The sequence below is a fragment of the Aplidium turbinatum genome, chromosome 9 (genome assembly GCF_918807975.1).
Source record: "Aplidium turbinatum chromosome 9, kaAplTurb1.1, whole genome shotgun sequence".
In the NCBI taxonomy this organism is placed as follows: domain Eukaryota; kingdom Metazoa; phylum Chordata; class Ascidiacea; order Aplousobranchia; family Polyclinidae; genus Aplidium; species Aplidium turbinatum.
The window spans coordinates 20,572,055-20,596,733 of NC_137480.1; the positions used below are offsets into that span (position 1 = coordinate 20,572,055).

Consider the following 24,679-nt stretch of genomic DNA (forward strand, 5'->3'; position numbering starts at 1 on the left):
TTTTTAGATGCTTTGAAAGCATTTGATAGGGTAAACCACAACCTCCTATTCAAGAAACTAATTCAACGAGGAGTACCGATATGCCTTGTTCGTCTAATAGTTTATTGGTAGGCTACCTAATAGTTTATTGGTATAGTATACCCAGTACTGTATTCGAGGGTATACGACGGTATACGCAGTATACTCTCTGCTTTTTCGAGCAACTATTAGTATACCCTCTGGTTTTCCAAAGAGAGTGCGTATGCTATCCTTAATTCTTGACAACTACTAACTAACTACTTGACCCTTTGAGGACCATTAATAATGTGAGCTGTTTGATGTTTATTAATTGCAATGGACTACCTGTGGCTATCAATTTACCGCTAAAAAATATGTAGGCCCTAAGATCCTGGCTGCTCAACCACCGATCAGCTAAAGATATATAGCCGAGCTGACTGCATAGCCGGCTGCATTGCCGAGTGGTGAGAGCCCTGGAAAGGCACTCGAAAGGCGCCGGTTCGATACCGCTTACGAGCATGCAGCTGTGTCTTTGGCAAGACACTTAAAGGCATGCCTGAAGGTGGACACAAAGATCGGCTTCCTTGTCTTTCCGTCCACTTAATCTAAGTCTCCAACCACCAGGTGTAAGCCTGGATACGACAACAACAAGCTAAGAATACTAGATCCCAAATTTGTAAAGAGGTTAAAGATGTAGACTGTTTGGAATGTATTTATAGAAAAATAAACAATTTTGTACCTCTCGGCCAATTTTGATGTTGATAATTCATGTTATGGTAGAAATAGAATAAAGATTAGTATTTTGCAAGTTGTGTATTATTTATCATTTTGGCAAATCTGACAGTATACCCTGTGCTTTTTTTTACGAATACAGCACTGATATACCCATCAGCGGATGTACATACGCTGGGGTTGTCATTACTCACAGTCTTTTTCTGTCAGCAATGGTGCCAAACAGGGTGGTGTCCTCAGTCCTTACTTATTTGCTGTGTATATGGATGATCTAGCGACTGTTAAGCAAAACCAAGGCGGGCTGTTATATTGGTAATACACTTGTCAATCATCTCATGTTTGCTGATGATATTTGTTGCATCTCTCCAAGTGTTCATGGTCTGCAGAATATCTTGAATGTGTGTGAAGATTATGCGCTTTCTAACGATGTCATTTTTAACTGCAAAAAGTCATTTGCTATGTAGCCTACTTCCAAACCAATCACTTAAAGTTAAATTTGAATCCAATCGTACGGCTCAATGGAAGTGAGATCAAATTCGTAGACAAAGCAGTGTCAAATATTTGGGTGTTTTTCTTGATACGGCAATGTGTGACGACAAGGATATAAATTGACAAGTGCAATCAATCTACTGTTCTGCCAACAAATTAAAATCAAAATTTTACAAGTGCTCCAGTGATATTAAAAATGTTCTATTCCGTTCATATTGTAGGCCTACTCCGATATATGCATGTCATCTGTGGGAAAATTATTATCATCAACGTGACCTTAATCGCCTGCGTGTTGCCTTCAATAACGCATTTAGAATTATTCACAATTTGCCTAAACACTATAGCGTACGTGAACATCAAATCTTGTGCAACATTATAACATTTAATCCATTACTTCGGAAATATGTTTTCTCTTTTGTTGGAAGATGCGAAGTATTGTCTAACTCTATTGTTGCCTCCCTGATGAGGTCCGATTGCCATTGTATATCAAATTACCGTCTTCATTATAATAATTCTATGTATGCTGTTACCTTGTCTTGATGGCTGTGATGTCATCTGATTGTTCTTATCGTTCTGAAAATTTTCAATTCTTGTAACTTGTAACACTACCGTACCATAAACTTGTAATAGTAGATAGCCTATTTAGTGAGAGTTTAAATTGACGACATCCAAAGTGGTTCTCTGTGACCTTTGTGCATTTTCAGCTTGTGTATTATTTCCTTGTTTTGTTTTGTTTTGGATATGGACAAGCTTTGTCTGACACAAATAAATAATAATATAGGCAGCGATTGTTAGGCTATTGTTTGCTTAGTTGAAATAGCCGCTCAGTGCCACTGTTCAGTTGCAAATTTTAACTAATAAACTCATGCTACCCAATGCTTAGCTTTTTCAACTTGTCCAGTTGGGTGATAGCTTACAAGACTCTTTCTGAAAGCTATACAGGCCTATAATAATCTAGGCAATCCCTAGTCGAAAAAAATTAAAGAAATCTGAAAAAGAAATGATTTGAAGAAACACTAATAGGTTTATGTAAGCTCTAGGGCAGTGGTTCTCAACCTTTTTGTCTTGGTAGACCCCTTTTGGTACCTTCTAAGCGGTCGAGAACCCCAAAAATTTCAATTTGAAATTTTAGTAGGCTATATCGCGTCTCCTTATGGAATCATATGTTACATAAGTTTTGAAGCAACACACTTACAAGAATTTGCTGAATTCGCAACGCAATTGACGGTTGATGAGATTGACGAAATTATGTTATGAGCTATATGTTGGCACACAGGATCAAACATCAGTAATGTATATGCTCATTTGATGTTTTTCTATAAATTTTATCAAAAGTTAATAGAATACTTGCGACCGTTACAAAGAATTTCTCCCCGTTTTCATTTGTAATCAATATTAGGCTAATTCGTTATAATCACAGCCATTGCAAAACTGTGAGTGGTGATAGACTGCGGACTAACTTTTATATTTCTAAGTTAATCATTGATCAACAATCTGCTGTCTTTAAAGAATTTAGTTGAACATAGCCAACATAGCCTTATTAAAAGGTTTAAGTAATTTGTATGATATTTTAGTTAAGAAACCAAACCTTTGTGCAATGTAATTTGCAATTTCAAACGACGCACCAGTGCGTTGCGACTTACAGTTTGAGAATCACTGCAGGCTAATACATAAACAAAGCACAAACAATTTTTAAATTTCTTAATTTATCCATCATGTGGAAAACTCGGAAACTTTCGCGGACCCCCTGAAATCGCTTCACGGACCACTTGGGGTCTGCGGACCCCCGGTTGAGAACCACTTCTCTAGGGGAAGGCGGGGCGGGTTGAGCAGTTTTTTTTTTTAAATCTACTTTTCTTTTATTTCACTAACTTTTTCGAAGACTCAAGTATTGCATTTCAAACACATGCTAATAAGCCAAGTTTTAAGACAAAAAGTGGTTGGTTTTAATTATTATTTTGCACTGTATTCGAGTTTAAGTAGCGATTGTACAACATGCCCCGGATTATTTTCCGGGGCAAGTTGTACAGCACCATGGGGCAAGTTGTGCAGCACAATGGGGTCGGTTGAGCAACACTAGGGGCAAATTGAGCAACATATTACGGCCAGCAAAAACACAGACAATTGTAACAAATCAGCTATTTTTACATTGATTAAACTTTTCCAGACTTTGAAACTAAGTAAAAATGGCTAACAGGCTACAGCATTTGTAAATTAACAAAGGTGGTTCACATAAACCTTTAGAAAAAAAAAAATTGAGGCACCTTTAGCATAGTCCCAGGCAGTGGCGGCTCGTCATAAGAGACTGCGGAACTGCAGCCTCCCCAACATTTTTGTGCATATGTGAATTATTATAATATATTATTATGAATCTGAATTATAATACATATAGATAGTTTTTCCATGTTTTTTTCAATTTATTTTGCTTGAAGAATTAAAAAACTCTTGATATTAATTTTTTTTGTAATAAAAAAAATAATTTTGTATTAAAACAATTAATTGGCAACTCTGGGTCTGCAAATTTTGGGGAAAAACCTGGAACATCACACAACTCAGGCGAAAGAGAAATTGAAAAAAGAAAACTAATCGGAAAAAAATGATGGTTTGCGAAAATGAGAGAATTGAAAGGAGTTACTTTTATACTTGTGATGAAAGGAAAAGCGAGATGTTTAATTTTGCATCTAGTTTTCTTTTATTCTTCCCAAACGCAATCTTGATGACGTCATGAAAAGCGTAGCTTCTGATTGGTTCTTGCTGGATTGGATATCTGCATGTTAAAGTGCCTACCTTATGAACAGACCCTGGTCAGGGATTCCAACTTTGGTTTTCGTAAATCTTTAGGGTAAGCCTGTAGAAGCTATCGTTGATTAGGTAAAGGGATCGTAGGTTACTTTACTTGATCTGTGTTTTGAGAAGTCACTGAGACAGACTAGTTTTGATGTGAAGTAAAGCCAATTACTGTAATTATTTTTAATCATTTCAGACCAGTAGAAGCATGAGATGTATTGTTCACGCTTGTCTTGAAAAGAATTATTAGGTTGTGATATTTTCAAGTACTGTAGCCTAACAATTATAATTATCGGTAGGCATGATTTAGATGTTAAGTGTAGCCATTTTGGTGCTCTTTCACCATTCGCCCTTTTGGTCAACTGGATGAAGACGTCACACACGTTGGAATGGACTATTATAAAGGAAAAAGTACTGGGGTGGAAATGCACTGAAAAACACCTGAAGGAAATTGTCTCCCATTTATTCATTTTGTTGTATTTCCAGACGTTTAATATAAAATAAACAATAATAATTGTAGCGATAGCCAACCAAGTGAGAAAACCATTTACCTCTTGTTACTTACTGATTCAGTGTATAAAATCAACGCAATATATAGTAAGAAAGAAACGCAAAACAATCAACTAAGGAACGTGGTACAGAACGCTCAATTGATTACACGCGCAGTGCGGTGGTAATCAATTCCAACGTCTGTACCAGAAAACGCTGAACGGTGATTATGTAGTGACGCTGGTCACGAGTTACATATATTCAACGTAGATGACGACTATAACACCTCCCCGATAATTTTTATACACAAACATAAAAAATGAACAAGACACCGAATTAACAATAAAACTCAAAGTCCGAAACGAGCCGGAGGTCTGCGGCGACGGCTCGACCTTCGTGGGTTGTGTGGCCCGAAGTCCGGTACAGTCGGTGTGTCGTCCGAATTCGTTCGGGCTGAGGTGGGGACAGCGGAAGAGTCGATTGTTGGTGCAGGAGTATCTCCCGGCTCCTGGTCCTCCGATGATGCATAGCGAGGTTGCAGTTGGTCCATATGGCGCCTCCACGTCGGACCATGTGGCAGCAGACGTACCAGGAAGATTCGGCTACCCTGTCGCTTGATCACCTCGGCTGGAACCCAACGAGGATCCTGGCTCCGTCGTGGAGTGAATGATAGCGCGTAACAGGGATCTCCCGGTTTGAAATGTCGTTTGGTACCTTCGGAGGCGTCGGTGTTGTGAGGGTTTTGTCGGGGTACCACTTGAGACGGTGTAGGGAGAAGCGTGTCGATCTTGGTTCGAATCTGACGATTGTTGAGTAATTGGCTTGGAGAGTAGCCACTCGGAGTGGGCGTGCGTCGATATTGCTGTAGGAATTCCAAGACGGCCTGCTTCGGGGGTAGGGAAGATTTGCGAAGTGCTTGCTTGAACGTACGTACGAGGCGCTCCGCCGCTCCATTGGTTTCCGGATGGTAAGGTGCACCCGTGATGTGTACCATACCCCTCTCCTTACAGAAAGTTTGAAATTCTGTGGATTTAAAAGTAGTAGCATTATCGGTAACTATAGTATGGGGATAGCCGAAATGAGCAAAATCTTCTTCTAGCAGGTTGATAGTAGCTGTTGAAGATAAAGAAGTAGTAGCATGAATACATGGGTATTTAGAAAAAGCATCAATGCTGAGTAACCAATGGTAACCCATGAATTCTACCGCATGATCTATGTGCAAGCGACTCCACGGTGCTTCTGGAACCGTCCATGATTGGACCTGGGTTTTAGATTGCGGTTGATATTCGCCACAGGTACTGCACTTGTGACAAAGTTCCGCTATGTCTCGGTCAATGTTTGGCCAGTAGACGGACGTTCTTGCCAACTGCTTCATTCTCTCAATGCCGAAATGTCCTTCATGAAGCAACTGAAGAACGGAAGGACGAAGTTTGGAAGGGATGACCACTCTGGAACCGTAAAGTAGACACCCGTAACAAGTAGAAAGAGAGTCTGCGTACTTACGAAACGGTTCGACCGGGTCTTGTGGAGAAGACTTGGCCGGCCATCCTTCATGAATGAAACGCATTACCGTGGAAATGATAGGATCTTTAGAAGATTCTTTACGCAGTGAGGCGGCACTTGGGGTCTGGACCTGCAAATCCAAAGCATCGATAGCGCAGACGATATCAATGTCATCCGCACTTTCCTCTTCATCGAAGACTTTATCCCCTCCTGCTGGTAAGCGACTCAAAGCATCAGCGTTTTGATGATCCTTCGTCTTCCTGTACTCAATAGTGTATGTAAATTGCGATAAAAAGAGTGCCCAACGAGCCAAACGATTTGCTGCCAAAGAAGGTGTCGATTTGGTGGGGCCAATAAGACTAAGCAATGGTTTATGATCTGTGACCAAAATGAATGATCTACCAAAAGATATTGATAGAATTTCTTTAGCGCAAAAATTATCGACAAAGCCTCTTTCTGAATTTGACTATAGTTTCTCTGAGAGGCTGTTAATATCTTTGAAACGTTTGCTATAGGCCGTTCTGTGCCATCTGGGTAACGGTGAAACAAAGTAGCACCGATGCCCACACTAGAAGCATCACATGCGATACCTACCGGAAGTGACGCATTGAAATGTGTAAGAACCTCATCAGTAGATAGATGATGCTTCAGCTGAGCAAAAGAGTTTTCCTCTTGTTTTCCCCATCTCCAAGGAATGTCCTTTTTCGTGAGATAGTAATAGTGGTTCTGCTACAGTAGAAGCGTTCAACGGTAGAAACTTCGAGTAAAATTGTAAGGAACCTAAAAACGAACGAAGAGAAGATACGTCAGTGGGGGCAGACATCTCCAGTACGGCGTTTACCTTGGGACCTTTGGAGATGCCCTGCCTGGACAAAATGTGTCCGAGATACTCTACCTGAGGTTGTGCAAACTTACACTTGTCTTTCCTACACCTCAGGCCTTTTGAGTGAAGTCGATCGAGGAGCCGTCTAAGATTCTGGAGATGCTCCTCAGCAGTAGTGCCACTGACAAGAATGTCGTCTAGGTAGACTGCAACCCCTGGAAGGTCGGCTGTAAGGTCGTCCATGATCTTCTGAAAATAACCTGGAGCAGAAGATATGCCAAAAGGTAAAACATTTTGTAAAAGTACGCCACGGTGAGTGCTTAATGCGAGTCGTTTTCGACTGTCAGGACCAAGTCGAATCTGATTGTAGGCATCAGCCAAGTCTATCTTGCTGAAACCATACCCACCACCCAACTTTTGCATTAAGTCTTCTGGTAAGGGTAACGGGTGACGATGGGTCTCCAGGGAAGGGTTCACCGTGACTGAATAATCGCCACATATGCGTAACTTGGCCTTCGCTTCTGAAGAGTTTGAAGGCTTACGGACTGGAACAACCGGTGTGCCCCAATCGCAAAACTGAACTGGTGTCCATACACCACGTGCAATGCCCGAATCATAGGCTTGTGCTAAGTCCTCCTTTAGCGCGAAAGGTACAGGCCTAGGTTTTAGAAAAACAGGTTTAGCATCAGACTTAAAATCTATGTCTAGTTCATAATCTCGCAAGCACCCGAGTTCAGGCTTAAAAACATCTTTGAACTCGTCACATAAGAGGGAGCATGCCTTCTCCAGACTCTTATCAGGCTTGTCGCATGACTGGATGCTCTGTAAAGTAGAACAGTTAGACAGAAGGAATTTATCGATAGAAATTCCTAAAGACGAGATTGCATCACGACCTAGCAAGTTTAGTCCTTTGACTGTCGTGACTACAAAAGAAATATTATCTGACCTTCCCGTGGAAGGACAAGTTACCTGGGCCGTGAAAGAACCCGTGATTGGTACTAGATGCTTGGTAGCAGATTGGAACTGCGACACTGGTGCTTGCAATTGAGGTGCGCCTACCCGAGTCCAGACGTCGTTGGAAAGTAAATTTCCATTTGTAGCAGTGTCCAGTTCTAAGTGTGTGGTTACCGAATTAATGGAGATCGGTACCTCCAACTTTGAATTTCGAGGTTTTCTGCAAGAACTAGAAAGCATGTTAATTTCCTTAATACAATTTACCTTAGAAGGTTTGAACTGTCTAGCTTTCTTTCGACAAACACTCTGTAAGTGTCCCGTAATATTGCAGAAATGGCAAGTGGCTTTCTTAAACCTACAGTCATTGGCGTTGTGGTTGGAATTACCACAGCGATAGCATTCTTTATTTTTAGAAGAAAAGAAAGTACCTGTAAGTTGCCTAGTTTTTGGAGGTTTGCTGATGGTCCTTACTTTCGCAACTGGTACTGGTGGAGTGCCGTAAACAGTTTCTTTGGCCACCTTGGCTGCCTCTTCGGTTTCTGATGCAACCTCCACCGCACGTTTGAAAGTAAGTTCATCAGCTCTGATTTTGAATAACGCCTTAAGCACCGCCTCGTTACCTATTGAACAAATAAAACGAGTACGTAAAGCTTCGTCCAATGGATTTGAAATGGACGAGAAGTCACAGGTGGCAGCTGCCTGGCGTATGCGGATGGCTAGTTCTTGAGCTGTTTCACCGGGCTTGCGCTTCATTTCGCTCCAGAAACGGAATCGCTCCCTCACGATGAAGCGTTTTGGGTCGAATTGTTGAGCCATGTAATTTGTAATTTCCGTCATGGTGAGATCGTTGACTTCTTTTGGGTTTGTTTCCTGCGCAGCCAAATTTGTTAACATTTTGTAGATTGTAGGTGATTGATTGGTGAGAAAAACCTGCGGCATTTTGTCTTGTGCGACTGAATGTGCTGCTACAAAGGTGTTAAACCTCTTCCAATAGTCTGCCCACAGTTCAGTGGTGGCATCGAACGTTACGAACTTAGGTAAAGATACCTGTTGTTGTATTGTTGTTGGTTGTGGTCTTGAAGTTTGGGCTCGTATTTCTCGTAGTTGTTCAAGGTGGCGCTTTTCTTGGTTGGCAATTTGATCTTGATGACGTTGTTCTTGTTCTTGGTGACGTTGTACTTGTTCTTGGTGACGTTGTACTTGTTCTTGGTGACGTTCTTCTTGTCTGGCAATTTGCTCCTTCGTCTGGCGTTCTTGGTTGGCAATTTGTTGTTGCAGGACTTCGATCAGTTTCTCTATGTTTCTAAAATCCTGTAGAAATTCTGTAAAGATCCTGCCGGCGACGCCAGTTAAATGTCTGTTGTATTTCCAGACGTTTAATATAAAATAAACAATAATAATTGTAGCGATAGCCAACCAAGTGAGAAAACCATTTACCTCTTGTTACTTACTGATTCAGTGTATAAAATCAACGCAATATATAGTAAGAAAGAAACGCAAAACAATCAACTAAGGAACGTGGTACAGAACGCTTAATTGATTACACGCGCAGTGCGGTGGTAATCAATTCCAACGTCTGTACCAGAAAACGCTGAACGGTGATTATGTAGTGACGCTGGTCACGAGTTACATATATTCAACGTAGATGACGACTATAACACATTTGTTGTTCAATTTCAACAAATTTGCTATCTTTGGAAAGCACAAGCATAGATCTAACCAATTAAGTTACGACTAAGTCCCAAAATAGTACTAGCTCTATCTGGTGGCCACCTAAACTTGACCAAATTCAAACCATTATCAAAAGTTCACTTCAAATGATAAAAGAATTAAACGACAGCCAATTAAAAGAACATGTTTTACTGTCCAGGTATATGGAGAAGGAAAATTACGCAGTTGAGCTGTTTCCCCCTGAGCTCAACCGAACATTTCCATCCACTTTTAATCCCTGTTTTGGGCTCTGCTTGGGGTTTCAAAAAATTTTCGGATGTTGTTGAGACAAATTTTTCAAATCATCCAAGAAGCAGTTTAGTAGCTACAGCTAGTCAATGTTCCATTCAGTGAATTGGCAAGGAAAAACCAGTCGCTTTTTGCACCAACTGCTTTTGGTACGGATCTGTCTTCCGTTTATACGTACCGTACCAGTACGAACCATATTGCTATTATTTTAATTTAATTCTCTGTAAAAAAAAATAGGTAGAAGTAAATACGTTGTTGTTGAAGCCAGAGCCTAGGATCACTTTCTGAATTATGAGAGGGTGATTTTCAGTCAAGCGATGTGCCAAAAGCCAAATGAATGGGGAGGGTAATTTTGTATTGATCACCCAGCATCCAAATGTGTATGTGGGGAGTGAACACCCCCATCAACCTAGATCCTAGCCCCTGTTAAAGCTTTTGGGAAGTTAAAAATTAGATCTAGGCCTAATATCTGATCTTAAACCATTTGTCAACATGAGTTCAATAAAAAACAAATAATGTTGTGCAGTTGACGGGGCAAGTTGCGCAGCTGCACAACTTGCTGAAAAAAATTTCTCGGTCCCAGTCGAAACAAGATTTTATGATTCATTAGACTTAAGCCAGAACTATAAGTTTAAAGGGATACTAATAGGGGTAGGCAGTAAAATTGAAGGTATTCAGATTTTGCATAGGACTCTTTTTTAAACAATAAAATGATATGACAATGCAGAATCAGCAAAAAAATTTGAACTTTAGGCATTTTTGGCGGTTAGCACCACAAAAACTAAAAATTGCATTTTCGGATTGTGAATTTAACAAAAAATCACCATTTTCTGGAATAAATGGTTTGAAATGTGAAATACTGCATGAACTTGCCCTTTTTTATGCAAATCGGCTCTGTGAAGATGGAATAATAACTCAAGGCTAATTTGGGATTGTATTAGTCAAAGAAAAGTCCAAAAAACACAAAAAAATGGTGAAAAAGCATCAATTTTTTATGATAAAGTGTTCAGGAAAGGACAGGCTTATTGCAAAGCCTCGGACACTAGAAGAGATAGAAGAATGGTGGGATATAATATAAAATGGGGAAGCTTTCGACGTTAATGCATTTAATGGACTTCTTAAACTGTTGAGGGCATTTGGGGGGGGGGGTAGAGAGGATGAAATAAGGATTTGGGTAATGGATTCCAGAGTCATGCCGCTGAAGGAGAATACCTAAACAGATTTCATAAAATACATTTAGTACCATGATTATGTTAATCTTGTTACTAATAGTATAATTATTTTTTTTCTGACGGTAGAAAATAATACAATATTTGTGCTAGGGAATGTAGCCTACTTCCCAAAAATTATGATGCAGCGATTGCTATATTTAGTGTTGCCCAAAAACTGAAATCAGAGAAGATGACGCTTTGCATCAGATTATATGTTACTGCTTTGATAAAAACATGGACAAAAGCATTTGGTAAAGATTACATCATTGACCGGAAATGCATTACGGAAAAAGTTCAAAAGGTCATAACCCACTACCATAATCATGTTTATGCCGAACACAACCGCACAAAACCAAAGAAGATAGGAATAGCTTTCGTGAAAAAGAGTATCCGGCAACTCCACAAATCATGGAGAAAAATGTCATTGATGTCCATAAAGAATCGCAAGACGTATATGCAGTTCCAATCAATGGTCTTCTTGACATAGGGAAGAATATGAATGATTTAACAGGTGACGAAAAGGCTTTTTATATCGACCAACTGGGGGATCAAGTCATGCGCATCAGTGAAGAAATTTATACTGAGTATGTCATAGACCAGGAATCAAAACTAGCTGAACAACAAACAATCATTGAACAAGATAGGATTGAAGAACAATACATGCAAATTAAAGATAAAACCTAGCTATTGAATACATCAAGTGATCAACTGAATATCAGTGCTAATCGGTCGGGACACATGCGAAATACAACGACAACTGTGGACACTGGTGTACAATTTGATTCATATGGTAATCGTCCAAGAATTTGGAAAACAAGAAACTGCACTGATAAAATCAAGTCAATATGTAGTGAAGTGTCAGTGAAATGCAACATTTCTACTCAAGCATCAAGAGTTGCAGTTCAGATAGTTTGTAGTGGTCTTTATAATCATAATTACTACTTAACGAAAGAAGAAGCAATTGAGAAGGATTCATCCCTGAAGGAACACAAAAGCGCTGCTATGCCAAAACCTCCTGCTCCAAAACTAAAAAAATGGACAAACCTCAGCATGTCCCAAGCAGGCACAGCATGCCCACATTCTACCAATGAATGGAAAGTAGGCTATATGAAAACATACTGCCAAGTGCCAAAACTCTCAATGACCATAAACAGGTTTTGGCAATCCAGCATGAAAAGGAGGCAGCGAGAGCATTATATGAAATCCAACCCGGAACCAAGGTAACTTTACATTATGATACCACTTCCCGCTCAAAGATTGATGGTGACTGGCCTTGCCTCATCCTGATATTCTCAGACAAACGCCGATTTCCTCTGAGACCTTTGTTTTTTGCATACGAAGATCGTGCACAAATTGCTCGGTTATTTGTCGAAACTTACACACGGTTGGCTGCAACAATCACTACAGATGAACATTCCATCTCAGCGAAAACCTTATGGGAGAAAACAACAGCAATCATGACTGATTCTGCAAGTAAAAACCTTAATATAGGCGACGAAGCTGCCAAAATCCTTCAATCAAGTCATGTACCGCTTCATCTGCTATGCAAGTCACATCCTGTTGAAGGTTTTGATCGCTCAAACCTTGCTGTTTTGGCTGGTATTGAAAAACATCTAGAATTTCGGGAGAAGCTTCAAGGTATGAACCCATCTGTCAGATCCTTCCTTCGTGGCAAAACCAGCATAGTTGAATGTGCCATAACATCGATTTTGATTTTGGGTCTTGTTAGTCATGATAAGTCAGCTCACAGCACAAACCAAGCTCATTTGTTTGATCACATATTGCAAAGAGAAAATCAAGTGAAACACATCGCGATGTACTATGAGCGACGGTTTACCAAGTTGGGTTATTCGGCTGCATCCATCATTCAATGTCTACCGTATTTGCGTATGCTGTTGAACGAGTCACATTTTGGTAACCAGCATATTGGAATAGTACGCATGTTTCTGGACTCTGAGTTTCTTATTACAGAGCTGCATATTCTTGCATATTTTACGCATGCAGTCACACTACCATACTTGTATGTTGTTGAGGTAAACACGCAAGAAGAACTCCTCCAAATGCTCCCTCTTCTGTACAACGAATTGAAGAAAGGCAAGATGGACACACTCAAAGATTATATTATCGAATACCCTCATGTTCAAGTCACCAAACCAACAGCAGATATTGCACAACCAATATTGCAGAAGATGTGTGTTGATGCTGCTGATGTTTTGGGGAGACAAGCTGGCCGGGAATATGGTTTTGGTGATAAGGTTGACAACATTCCCCGTGCAACTCAACTGCACTTGCTTTCAAAAGACAAACGTGCCAGTTTGCCATCGCACAACCTTGATGCAGAACGCCACCTTGCTGTATTTAGCAAAAGAGCACCTGTTGCGAAGTTCCGTAATAAGAAGTTTACTGCAAAAGGGATCCGAAATGATGTCACATTGTTTCAATCACCCACTTTCAAGAACAAAGTAAGTAAAGGGTTAAATTCTATATTTAAGATTCTCAACGACGTGGAGAAGAACTGGGTAGGTAAACAACAGCAATTCCTCGAATTAAAAATTTCAGAAAAAAATTGAAAAAGCAAAGAACCAAGCTAATTACACTCAAAAATGTTTGGAATTGTGTAAAGGATGAAAAGGACCAGCAACAAGTGTAGAAGAGTTGCATGAAATTCTCAGATCAAATCCTGACAAAAAGGAAAAAATAGTACGAACAGAGTTATCCTTCTATCGAGACACCCATAAAGCTGGTGTCATACAGCAACCAGATTTGTTCAAAATGAATACTATCCCACACGAGGAACGATTATTAAACTTGTGTGCTCTTCTTGCAGAACATGACTCAGTATATGACTATGTTTCCTTGCCATCAAACAAGGATGCTGCAATGGTCTTGTCATCACAATCCTGTGTTACGTCAACTCAAAATACTGAAGACGACAACGTGATGGAAGTAGGAAACTATTATATCACATTGATGACTGAAGGAAATGTTGATACATGGTAGCCTATATTGCTTCGTACGAGGGGCAAAACACCAATGGCAGATATACAATGGATCACCTCACGAGAGTACAAAAAGGGTCCGATTTGAAATGGAAACATCCATTAAAAACGGATATAATAAATTTAAAACCAGAGTCTATCGTTGAATGCATTATTGATGGTGAATGGGATGTTTCCCAAAAAAGGAATATGACATTTACATTGATAATCATACTTTTATTTCCAAAACTATTGAACAATTTCTAAAGTGAAGTGTGAGTACACTTTCATAATTTTCGTTTGTATGTTTTTTTACCCGATTTTTGCTGGCTTTTGGCACTTAAGATAATTTTAACCGATTTGTACAGAGTAAATCGGTACCAAGAAGCATTATCTTGCATTCTGCAAGATTCCTCAAGTATTGCAGACAGTATCAAATACCATTACTTCATATTTCGGAAATTAAACTCAATTTTAGGTGTTTTTGCCTTAATATCTATGCTTTGCACCATTTTTTTTTGTGTTTTTTGGACTTTTCTTTGACTAATAAAATTCCAAATTAGTCATTAGGTTATTATTCCATCTTCACAGAGCCTATTTGCATAAAAAAATGACAAGTTTATGCAGTATTTTACATTTGAAAACCATTTATTCCAGAAAATTGTGATTTTTTTGTTAAATTCACAATCCGAAAATGCAATTTTCAGTTTTTTGTGGTGCTAACCGCCAAAAACGCTTAAAGTTCAATTCTTTTTTTTGCTGATTCTGCATTGTAATAACATATTATTGTTTAAAAAAGAGTCTTATGCAAAATCCAAAGTTAGCGCCTAAAATCCACCCTGTAGGGGAAGGGAAGGTAATTTGATACGGAAGGTAATTTGATACACCCCCCCTACAGAAATGTACAAAAATATTAGTCAAAAATATTGTCATTAGGTGGAAGATCTGTGAAAATAATGCCTACAAAAATTGCACCATGCAGCTAACTCGTGCTTTTATGGCATAAAATTGTAAAAGTGTGTTTTTTGAGTATTTTCGTAAAAATTTTAACTCATGATTATTTTCGTCTGGAAAATTAAAGAAAAGTTCCTGAAAGATGAAACCAAACTCATTTGACAGTTCATTGATAAGGCTTCAAATGCATGTCACGTTTTTTCTGCAATGTGCATCCAAGCATACAAAAATCAGAATTTTATAACTTTTCTTGAAAAAGGTAAATTGATACATGTAGAGAAGGTAAATTGATACAGTATATTAAATTCTTTTTGTGACTGTAATAAATGTTGTTATTGATCTAGTTGATTTAAATAAGTGATTCTTTATTAACATGACCTGCTACTTTGGGAAACAACCATTATATGGGCTTTCGTAGTCCTACACGCTATCTGCTTTCAAAAAATGAGAAAAGCGCAAAGCACTCCCCTTGAATAAGAACTCCAGCCAATGATCCTTCCCATGTCCATCCCGCTGCAGAAGCTTTGCCGCACACTAGGTCTCAACAGTCATCCTTGCACCCAAGCAAGCCAACCGCATTTTAAATTTTCATTTATTGCTTTGCTGTCAAAGGGGGATTTCTGTATTAGTTTTACTGTATCAAATTACCTTCCGGGTGTATCAATTTATCAAATTACCTTCTGGCTGTATCAATTTCAAAAACGTCACTCAAATGTATCAATTTACCTTCCACGGAATTTTTTTGGTGATTTTTTTGGTGATTCTTTGGTGTTTAAGTATTATATTTTTCAAAAAAATTTTTTGATATGCTTTTTTGTTTGGGAGATATAACCAAATGAAAATCAGCCACCTGATGGCGCTATGTGTCTTGTGACGTCATCGGCTGGCAACCAAGTAAACAGCTTCATGCATTTGCCTTAGAAACGTCGCATAGGTCATTGTATATTGAGCATAAACAAGATGTCTGAAACAAGACAAGGATTTCTCTTTGAACCAAAAAGACGGCGACTTGACAGCGAAGAACATCATTCTGATTCGTGCTCTGACAACACCAGTTCAGACAGCAGGCGGATGGAAAATTTGCATTGAAAAAAATGCAGGAAAATAATTTGCTTGAACCAAGTGGTTTATATCAACTAAAAGTAGCCTATGTATTCAGAGTTGCCTAATATGCCTTTGCCTACCCTGTCAATGTTTTACTGTCCTACTGACCTGTTTCAAAGTCTTGTTGTTTTCTCGCTTTGCTATTCGATCCAAACGCCCGATCGTACTCACAGACCTGTATCTAGGTCGATCGAGTTTTGTGGGTACTGTACTGTATTGACAGTGGCTTTCATATATCTTGAAAAATCAAAGACAGAAGAAACAGCTTCAGGGATGAGCAGGTGTTTGGACTTGGTGCCTTGTAGCTCTGCCTGTAGATCGCGTTGGTAATCGCTGGCCAGAAAATGATTGGTGCACACACGCAGTGCTTGTTTACAGGTGGGTTTTTGAGTTTCATCGCTGAGATCCATTTCTTCAGCTTGTCGTCATTATTCAGAAGTAAACGATGAAAGATTTGACGATTTCCCGGTTAGTACAACCGGGAGCCATACAAGTAGCCACCATTTTAAGGGTGTAAAAACTCCCTTAGCACAAAATTGTTCGCTGTTTCGGTAGCCTACGCAATTTGTTCCTTGTGTTTGTACGCAAAACAATAGACCTTGGATGCCGCTTTGCCAGCCAATGACGTCATCAAAAATTTTGACCAATCAGAATCATTCAATTAAAAAAAGTTTTTTTTAGGTTTTTTAATTAATGGTAAGACAAAAAATAAAAAAATTGTTGAAAAACGTTTTATTTCAGAAAGATCTACAAATACAAAAGCTATGTATTTTCGTTGCAGTGCACCTTTAACTGTATGTATTCTCTCATTAACCAGAGTTTCTATGATTACAATCCGTAGTTTTTATACTTGGAGAATAAAATAATGTTTTGTCTAGTTCAACACTGCATTCAAACAAATGGCATAGGCTACATATGATTTTACACAACCAACCAACTTTGCATAGGCTAGCCTACTGTGTAAATTCACGCTCGTCTGATCACATAGGCCACATTTCTTGTTCTTGGACCAACAAAATGAGCCATTTTATGTAGATTTAACAGAACATTGAACTGCTCTTCATAGTTTAGTGCAGGGGTGTGCAACCTTTATTACAGGAGGGCCAGATATAAATAACTGGGTGAAACCACGGGCCGCAGGTTTATTTAACATATGGTTTCTTTTTTGTTATTCATGTTATTCTTTTGGCATTATTAAGGGTTATCTCCTTGCAGAAATAATAAGTTAAGACGCAAAAATTCCGAGAAAACTGCTCTTCAAATTTATTGTCACACCGACTTTAAACAAATTCAGTGAGAAATTTGCAGCTGGCTTCTTTTCCCGACGACCTTTTCCAAATTTATTTTAATGGAAGTGCTCTCAATTCGAAGTCCATTTTCCAAGTGTTTGTTTGTCAGAACCGCTCGATAGAGAGATTTCATGACGCCCATTTCAGAAAAAAATTTGTTCGCACAAATACGTTGAGCCAAAAAGAGCCATTTTTGAAGCCATGAATTTTTTCAAATGTGGAAAGTCATCCAGTCTCTTCAAAAACAATCATTCTAAAGTAAAAAGGAAGGAAATAAAATGTCTAATGTACATTGTGACTTGAAACTGGTTTAATAGCAATTAAGCAATTTCAATCATCATATAAAAGAAATGGCGCAGGTTTATAGAAATAAGGTGATGACATAAGGTGATCAATTTTAAGCCAATATTGTTATAAAGTTATAACGTCTAAACGGTTTGCTGTCTTGCGCGCTCGGATACTTACTGCAACGTTATTAGGGAATAAGTTTCTGATCGCTGATGTCGTCTTTTCTATGACGTAGCCCCTCCACAAGTGAGCCCGGCGTTCCAAGCTTTCCAGACGCGGAAGGATCCTTCGATTGAGAGGGAAGCCACTTTTCTAGCCACCTCTGCTACCCCATGACGAGCAGGAACGCCCAAGGCCGTCAGAGCTCGTCGGGGCATAGCTCCCAAGGGAGCCTACGACGAACGGAAGTGACAGGACGTCCCTGCAAGGGCGCTTCCTGTCTTTCTTTATGTTGACACATAACTCGCCGTACTTGTCGTGTTTCCTGTCGGCGGCTTTTCGAAGAGAATCCGCGCCGTTGTCGAACGGACATGTGACGTCACATACGACCGTGACACCGTCAGGGCGTTGCAAGACGATGTCAGGACGCAGATCGGCACCGCCCGCTTCCACGTGCTGTGGAACCGTACTATCTATGGAAAGCCCGGGTTGCCATTCGGCAGGCACGTGCCCCACGATCTCCCTCAATACTGAATTGTGTCGTTCCGTGACGACAGACATCACGGTAGGGCAGTGATTCAATATGTGGGGGAGAGTCTCTTCCGCTTTCCCACACGCACGACACATGGAAGGTAGGTAACGGCGGCCATGGCTTGGTTTTGATTCAAGTGGCATTAGATTCAATCTAGCTTTGTACGCAAATACTCGGTCCGCGTGATCCAGAAGCTCCGGGCGCCAGGTCCAGTAATTTGAAAATCCGGACAGGCAGTGGGCACTGACCGTCTTGCCTTGGTCAGGTTTGGATTCCCACTGTCTCCTCCACCACAAGTCATTGTGTTGATGGAGGGTCGGCACCACTTTTTTTCCTTATAGGAGAGGTGATTTTGGAGCTCCCCGCGGCCAACTCAAGGCCGCCATCCGGGCGGGCGGACCAACGTACGTTCAGGCGACGGGTGGCCGCCGGGACACGGCCCCACAGGCTCTCGCCTGTAGGGCACGGTCTAGGACGGGCGCCGTCAGGAGGGGGTCACTATTCAGATAACTGGCCAGGTGGTCAGTCGTGGGATCTGGAGTGCCGAACCTCAGACAGGCATGACGCCTAAGCTGCCCGAGAGCGACGGCAGAGACAATGCTGTCAGGTGACGTCAGCATCTTGAAAGCATGAGCTAGCGAAAGCGTGTCACTTTCGCGACACAAGTTTGTGATGCCCAAACCTCCCAATGCAGGCTTACAGTAAAAGAACGCGCTGCAGGCCCACTTGGGAAGACGCCACGCCACCTTCAAACACCGCAAAACCAGTCGGTCAAGCTTCAGAAGCTCATACTGTCTAAAGCGCCGCACTCGCCATCTGCGAGTCGCAGATGGTATGACGCGGACGGGAGAATGATGGAAGTGAATGTCAGAAGTTTCTGGCTTGGGATAAGAAAGGATTTCATCAACAAGGAAATGTGCTTCTCCGTAGCCCGGACCAGGAACCACCCCTTTACCAGTCAGTTTAACTCTTATCTTTGTGGAAAGAAAAGAGCCAACAAAACTAGCAGGCGCCAGGGCAGAGGACATTGTGAAGAAGTCACTGTTATAGTTAGCGAATCGCAACTATGCTCGCTGTACTAGTGAGTGCTCAGCCTTGTGCTGATAGCCGGGAAGAACGCCCCTTTCTTCACAAGACTTTAACATTGTTGGATGATCAATTTCTTCCTATGGCTAATGTACCTTTTGAACGCCATGTTTTTAGGCAATTGATGCAAAAACATGATGAGCCGGTGAATAAATTTGTTTGCAGACTGCGACAACAGGCAGCTATGTGTGAATTTGGTGATTCATTGGATGCCCAACTTCGTGATCAAGTAATTGATAAGTGTCATTCCAATCATTTACGAAGAAAGTTTTTGGAAAAAGGAGATGTGCAGTTAAATGATATATTAGCTATTGCTAGAGCACATGAAGCAGTTAATTCACAGGTTAAGATGATAGAAGGAAAATCATTAGAACCTAGCATGCAGCATGAAGTAAATTCAGTTCCTATACAAAGAAAGAGTCACGTTAAGTCAAAACATGGCAAAGACACACAAGAGTGTTTTGCATGTGGATTATTTGGTCATTTCAAACTTGACAGGCAGTGCCCTGCAAGAGGGAAGAAGTGCCACAAATGTGGAAATCTGGGACATTTTCAAAAGAAATGCAGATCAAAAGTAAGGAATACCACACAGTTTTATCAACAAAGAAATGCAAAATCTAAGACCTTTTTAAAATCTAATGCCAATCAAATAGATAATTCAGGATTGGGTGAAAATGAATTTGGTGCATCAAGTAATGTCTTTTCAGTGAAAAGTTCAGCACATGGGCTGTGCAGTGTAAATTTAAACATTGGTGGTGTGTCTGTGGAAGACATGTTAGTTGATTCCGGTGCATCATGCAACATTGTGAACAAGCGAACTTGGGAATGTATCACAATCAATGTGCAAGGCCTCGCGTCAGGCTGCTTTGCGTCTTGACAGAATGTGCTGTTTTCATTATAAAATTCTTGAGCGGTATGTTATTATCGGTCAATGACCAGTAGTAACCTCTAATTGTGAAGTCGTTGTTCTGCAACGTAATTCTAAATCATTCTATATCTGGAACGTTCTGTTGTTTTCACAATTGCCAATATCGTTTGTCATGATGTCACAAGCTTGTTTACGAATGGACCTCTGATTACGAAATCTGTATTATGTAACAGTCCTCTACCCCTACGTGACATTCTTTAGATTTCTTTAAACTTGCTTGTTTATGCCGCTCAATGCTACGTGACCGACGATGAGTTCGTGTGATGCAACACTACGTAACCTTCTCGAAGTTACTGGACTGAACAACCAACTATAAATAGTGGTGTAGTTTGTGTAATGTTTATTATGATTATGGTGATTATTATGAGTTGATTATGAGAGTTGTGCTATGAGTTGTGGATTGGTAGTTGATGCAGAAATTAGAGTTATTTGAGAAGCCGTTCGTTAAAGTTCTTCAAGAAGTCAGATTATCATTTCACTAGTAGAATTATTCGACATTCAATTGACTGCTTTTCGGTTATAACCCATTAAACTACGTCATTGAATCTTTCCAAGTCTTTTTCCTGGTAAGAGATAGAAAGAAATCGTGACAGAATGGTTGAAGACATGTAATATTAATGCAACTACAAGGAAATCTGCTAAAACATTGTACGCGTATGGAAGTAAGAAGCCAATTCCAACATTAGGAACATTTACGGCAAAGGTTGAATCAAAAGTTACACAAAAAGTATGTGTTGCTGACTTTGTGGTAGTCGATACCGATGGACACAGACCATTGGGCAAAGGCACTGCAGAGACTTTAGGTTTGTTGCATGTTGGTCCAATACACGTAAATGGTGTTAAATCTGGTGCTAATAATGTTGAGCCTCAAGTTGATAATGACATTGTGTCTAAGTATGATGGTTTATTTACTGGTGTTGGCTTGTTAAAATATTATGACTTAAAATTGCATATTGATGATTCTCTTTCAGGCCAGTAGCTCAACATGTTCGAAGAGTACCATTTCCGCTAAGAGAAAAGGTAGATGTAAAGTTAAATGAATTGCTTGACGCTGATGTTATAGAAGAAGTCCCAGAAGGACCATCAAGTTGGATCTCTCCATTGGTAGTCATACCTAAGAGTGATGGTGACATTAGCATTTGTGTTGATATGCGACAAGCCAATCAGGCTATTGTTAGAGAGAGACATCCAATTCCCACTGTTGAAGAACCGTTGTATCAACTCAATGGTAGTACTGTTTTCAGTAAGTTGGATTTAAAATGGGATTTTCATCAGATAATGTTGGATGAAACGAGCCGCCATATTACAACATTTGTTACACATCGAGGTCTATACAGATATAAAAGGCTAATGTTTGGACTGAGTTCTGTTCCTGAAAAATATCAGAAAATTATTTGGGATTTATTGAAGAACTGCGATGGTGTTGTCATTTATGGAAAAGATAGGACAGAACATGACAGTCGATTACATGTTGTACTGGAAAAGCTGTTAAAATTTGGATTGACTTTGAATAAAACAAAATGTCAGTTTAGAATGTCAAAGCTTACATTTTTTGGACATGACTTGCACCAACAAGGGGTAGGTCCCAGTGCAGAGAAAATTGCAGCTATTCTAAAAGCACAACCTCCAACTTCAGCTAGTGAAGTCAGATCATTCATGGGTCTTGTTCAGTTTTCAGCTAAGTTTATCCCAAATTTAGCAACCATTGCAAGGCCTATACTAGACTTGACCAAAAAGACTGCAAAGTTTGAATGGCATAAAGCACACCAAGATGCATTTTTGAAATTAAAAACAGCGATCACAAAGGCTGATACTTTGGCATATTATCGGAATGACTGTAAAACAAGAATTGTGACAGATGCATCTCCAGTTGGTCTAGGTGCTGTGTTGACACAGTTACAAGATGGAGTGTGGAGAGTCATTTCTTATGCATCTCGAAGTTTGTCTGATGTGGAAAAGAAGTACAGCCAAACGGAAAAAGAAGCTCTAGGGTTGGTTTGGTCTTGTGAAAGATTCAATTTGTATGTATTTGGAAGACATTTTGAACTTGAAACAGATCATAAGCCCTTGCAATACATTTACACGAAGAAATCAAGACCATCAGCAAGAATAGAACGCTGGGTATTGCGTTTACAATCGTTTGATTTTAGTGTTATCTATCGTCCAGGGAAAACTAACATTGCTGATGCATTGTCAAGGCTAAATAAAGAGCCCTATGAAGAAAGCAAAGATTTGAAAGAACCTTATGATTATGTGAGATCTATTGTTCTGCAAAGTATGCCAGTCGCTTTATCTACAAAAGAACTTGAACAAGAATCAGCTGCTGATCCACAGTTGTCAGAAATTAGGGACTATATTCATTCAGGAAATTGGTCCAAGTGTACAGACACAAGCTTTTTGCATGTAAAAAATGAACTGTGTACATATGGAAACTTGTTGCTCAGAGGGACAAGACTCGTTATACCTGCTACATTGCGTGAAAAGGTGCTCAATTTGGCACACGAGGGTCATCAAGGCATTGTCAAGACAAAGAACCGATTACGCACAAAGGTGTGGTGGCCAAAGATCGATGCTGATGCAGAAAAGATGTGTAAACTTTGTCACGGATGTCAAGTCACCAGTGACTTTTGCAGACCAGAACCAATCGCTCGGGTATTGCCACCAAGTGGGCCTTGGCAAGATTGTGCGGCAGATATTCTTGGTTCATTACCAAGTGGTGAGAACATTTTGGTAGTGGTAGATTACTTTAGTCGTTTTTACGAAATTGCAATCTTGAAATCAATCACAAGCGAAAAATTGATTCAAGCGATTCTGCCCATGTTTTCAAGGTTTGGAGTACCTTACTCATTGCGAACTGATAATGGTCCACAATTTGTATCGAATGATTTTGAGAATTTTCTAGAAGAATATGGAGTAATACACCGCAAAACAACACCATTATGGCCTCAAGCAAACGGTGAGGTGGAACGACAAAATCGAACATTGTTAAAGGCAATCAAAGTTGCTCAAGTTAAAAAGAAAGATTGGCGGTATAAGATCAACAAATTTCTAATGGCATATCGTTCAACTCCGCAAGTTTCTACAGGTTCTATACTCCTTATTATATGATGTTTCGCAGAGAAATGAAATCTAAATTACCTGAACTGTGCCGAGAACCTCAGATTTTTGATGAAGGAATTCGAGACAGAGACTGGAAGGGTAAAATAGACGGTAAACTATATACTGACTTTAAGCGACGTGCTGTCGACTCAGATATTCGGGTCGGAGATGAAGTTTTGGTTAAAAGTCAAAAATCAAATAAACTTTCTGCAAATTTTGATAGCGCTACCCAACAGGTAGTTAGGAAGGAAAGGGGGGAAGTGACAGTACAAAACAATGAAGGGGTTCAATTGACACGAAATTCGTCGTTTTTTAAAAAATTGAACACCAGTGATGAAAATGTAAACTCACCTCCTGTGGACATGACCGTGAACGCTGAATCGAATGAGTCTTCAATACCTGTACGTACTCGTCCGACACGTAATGTCAGTAAACCTGCCCGCTTTAATGATTATGTAACCTGAAGTGACTATTAAGAATGCAGACTTGTATGCCTATGATTCCTTTTGTTCTTTCGTTATGAAGACTAGCTCTTGGAACGCATGTCTATTTGTTTAAACGTCATGTCAATTAAGTGGTAATCTATTTAATTGTTCGCCACGACAATTTCAAGTTCAAAGTGTGAAAAGTAGAAGCAAACGTGTTAATCATGATCTTTGGGTTGTGGCTTTTCACAGTAAATGTTGGTACTTATAAGTTAATCTGTGTACACCATAGATTGCATGAATAATGCTTACGTAATCGAAACCTAATGATGATGCGTCTTTTGGTTCAAGTGCTCATGGTTATCATCACCTGTTATAGGCTAATCATTTAATGTAAAATTGGTTTTTATCAAAAGAAGTAATGCCTTTGCACACTACGTTTTAAACCGAGAAGGAAGGGATGTGGTGTATTGAAATGTGATTATTATGTTATGTTTATAACCGGTTACCAGATTATCTTTTGGCAACCCTGGGAAGTATCCCGGAGTTACATTCTGTTGTCAGTAATGAATCATAGTGGAAGTGCATGTTATTTCTGTATATAATACACCAGTAAACAGACAGAATATGACAAACATTTTAATTTATTGACAGAGAAAGGGCAATGCAGAATCAAAATAAAATGTTGTAAGACAAGGTACCATTAACGCAGTCCATAATACCCGTCAAAATGCACACGCTGTACAATGGCCGTCCTAAATTGCCTTTCCTAGTCTGTTAGCCAACACTATGATTAAAACGAACAAGAACTGAAGTGTACCGATAACCTACAACAATTGCTGAAGCCCTAAGATTAACCTACAAACACCATGCTAAAGCCCTCCATGCTAAGC

At 39.8% G+C, this 24,679-nt stretch overlaps 1 protein-coding gene across 1 annotated transcript; it reads right to left on the bottom strand.

Moving 5' to 3' along the window:
• Nucleotides 1-1,010: 1,010 nt before the first annotated feature.
• Nucleotides 1,011-9,929, bottom strand: LOC145776770 (uncharacterized). The gene is made up of 4 exons (XM_082587996.1): nucleotides 9,917-9,929; nucleotides 8,822-9,069; nucleotides 7,970-8,644; nucleotides 1,011-1,109 (listed from the first exon to the last, which is right to left on the bottom strand). Exons 1-4 carry the CDS (start codon nucleotides 9,927-9,929, stop codon nucleotides 1,011-1,013), a joined length of 1,035 nt encoding a protein of 344 aa, XP_082444122.1.
• Nucleotides 9,930-24,679: the final 14,750 nt, after the last annotated feature.

Excerpts from the sequence above, each read along its gene's own strand:
- LOC145776770 (XM_082587996.1), bottom strand. Across the intron at positions 8,645-8,821 it reads CAACAACAATACAACAACAG|GAAACAAACCCAAAAGAAGT; the intron begins GTATCTTTACCT and ends TTGGCTGCGCAG. Across the intron at positions 1,110-7,969 it reads CTCGAAATTCAAAGTTGGAG|ACCATGAACACTTGGAGAGA; the intron begins GTACCGATCTCC and ends GATATTCTGCAG.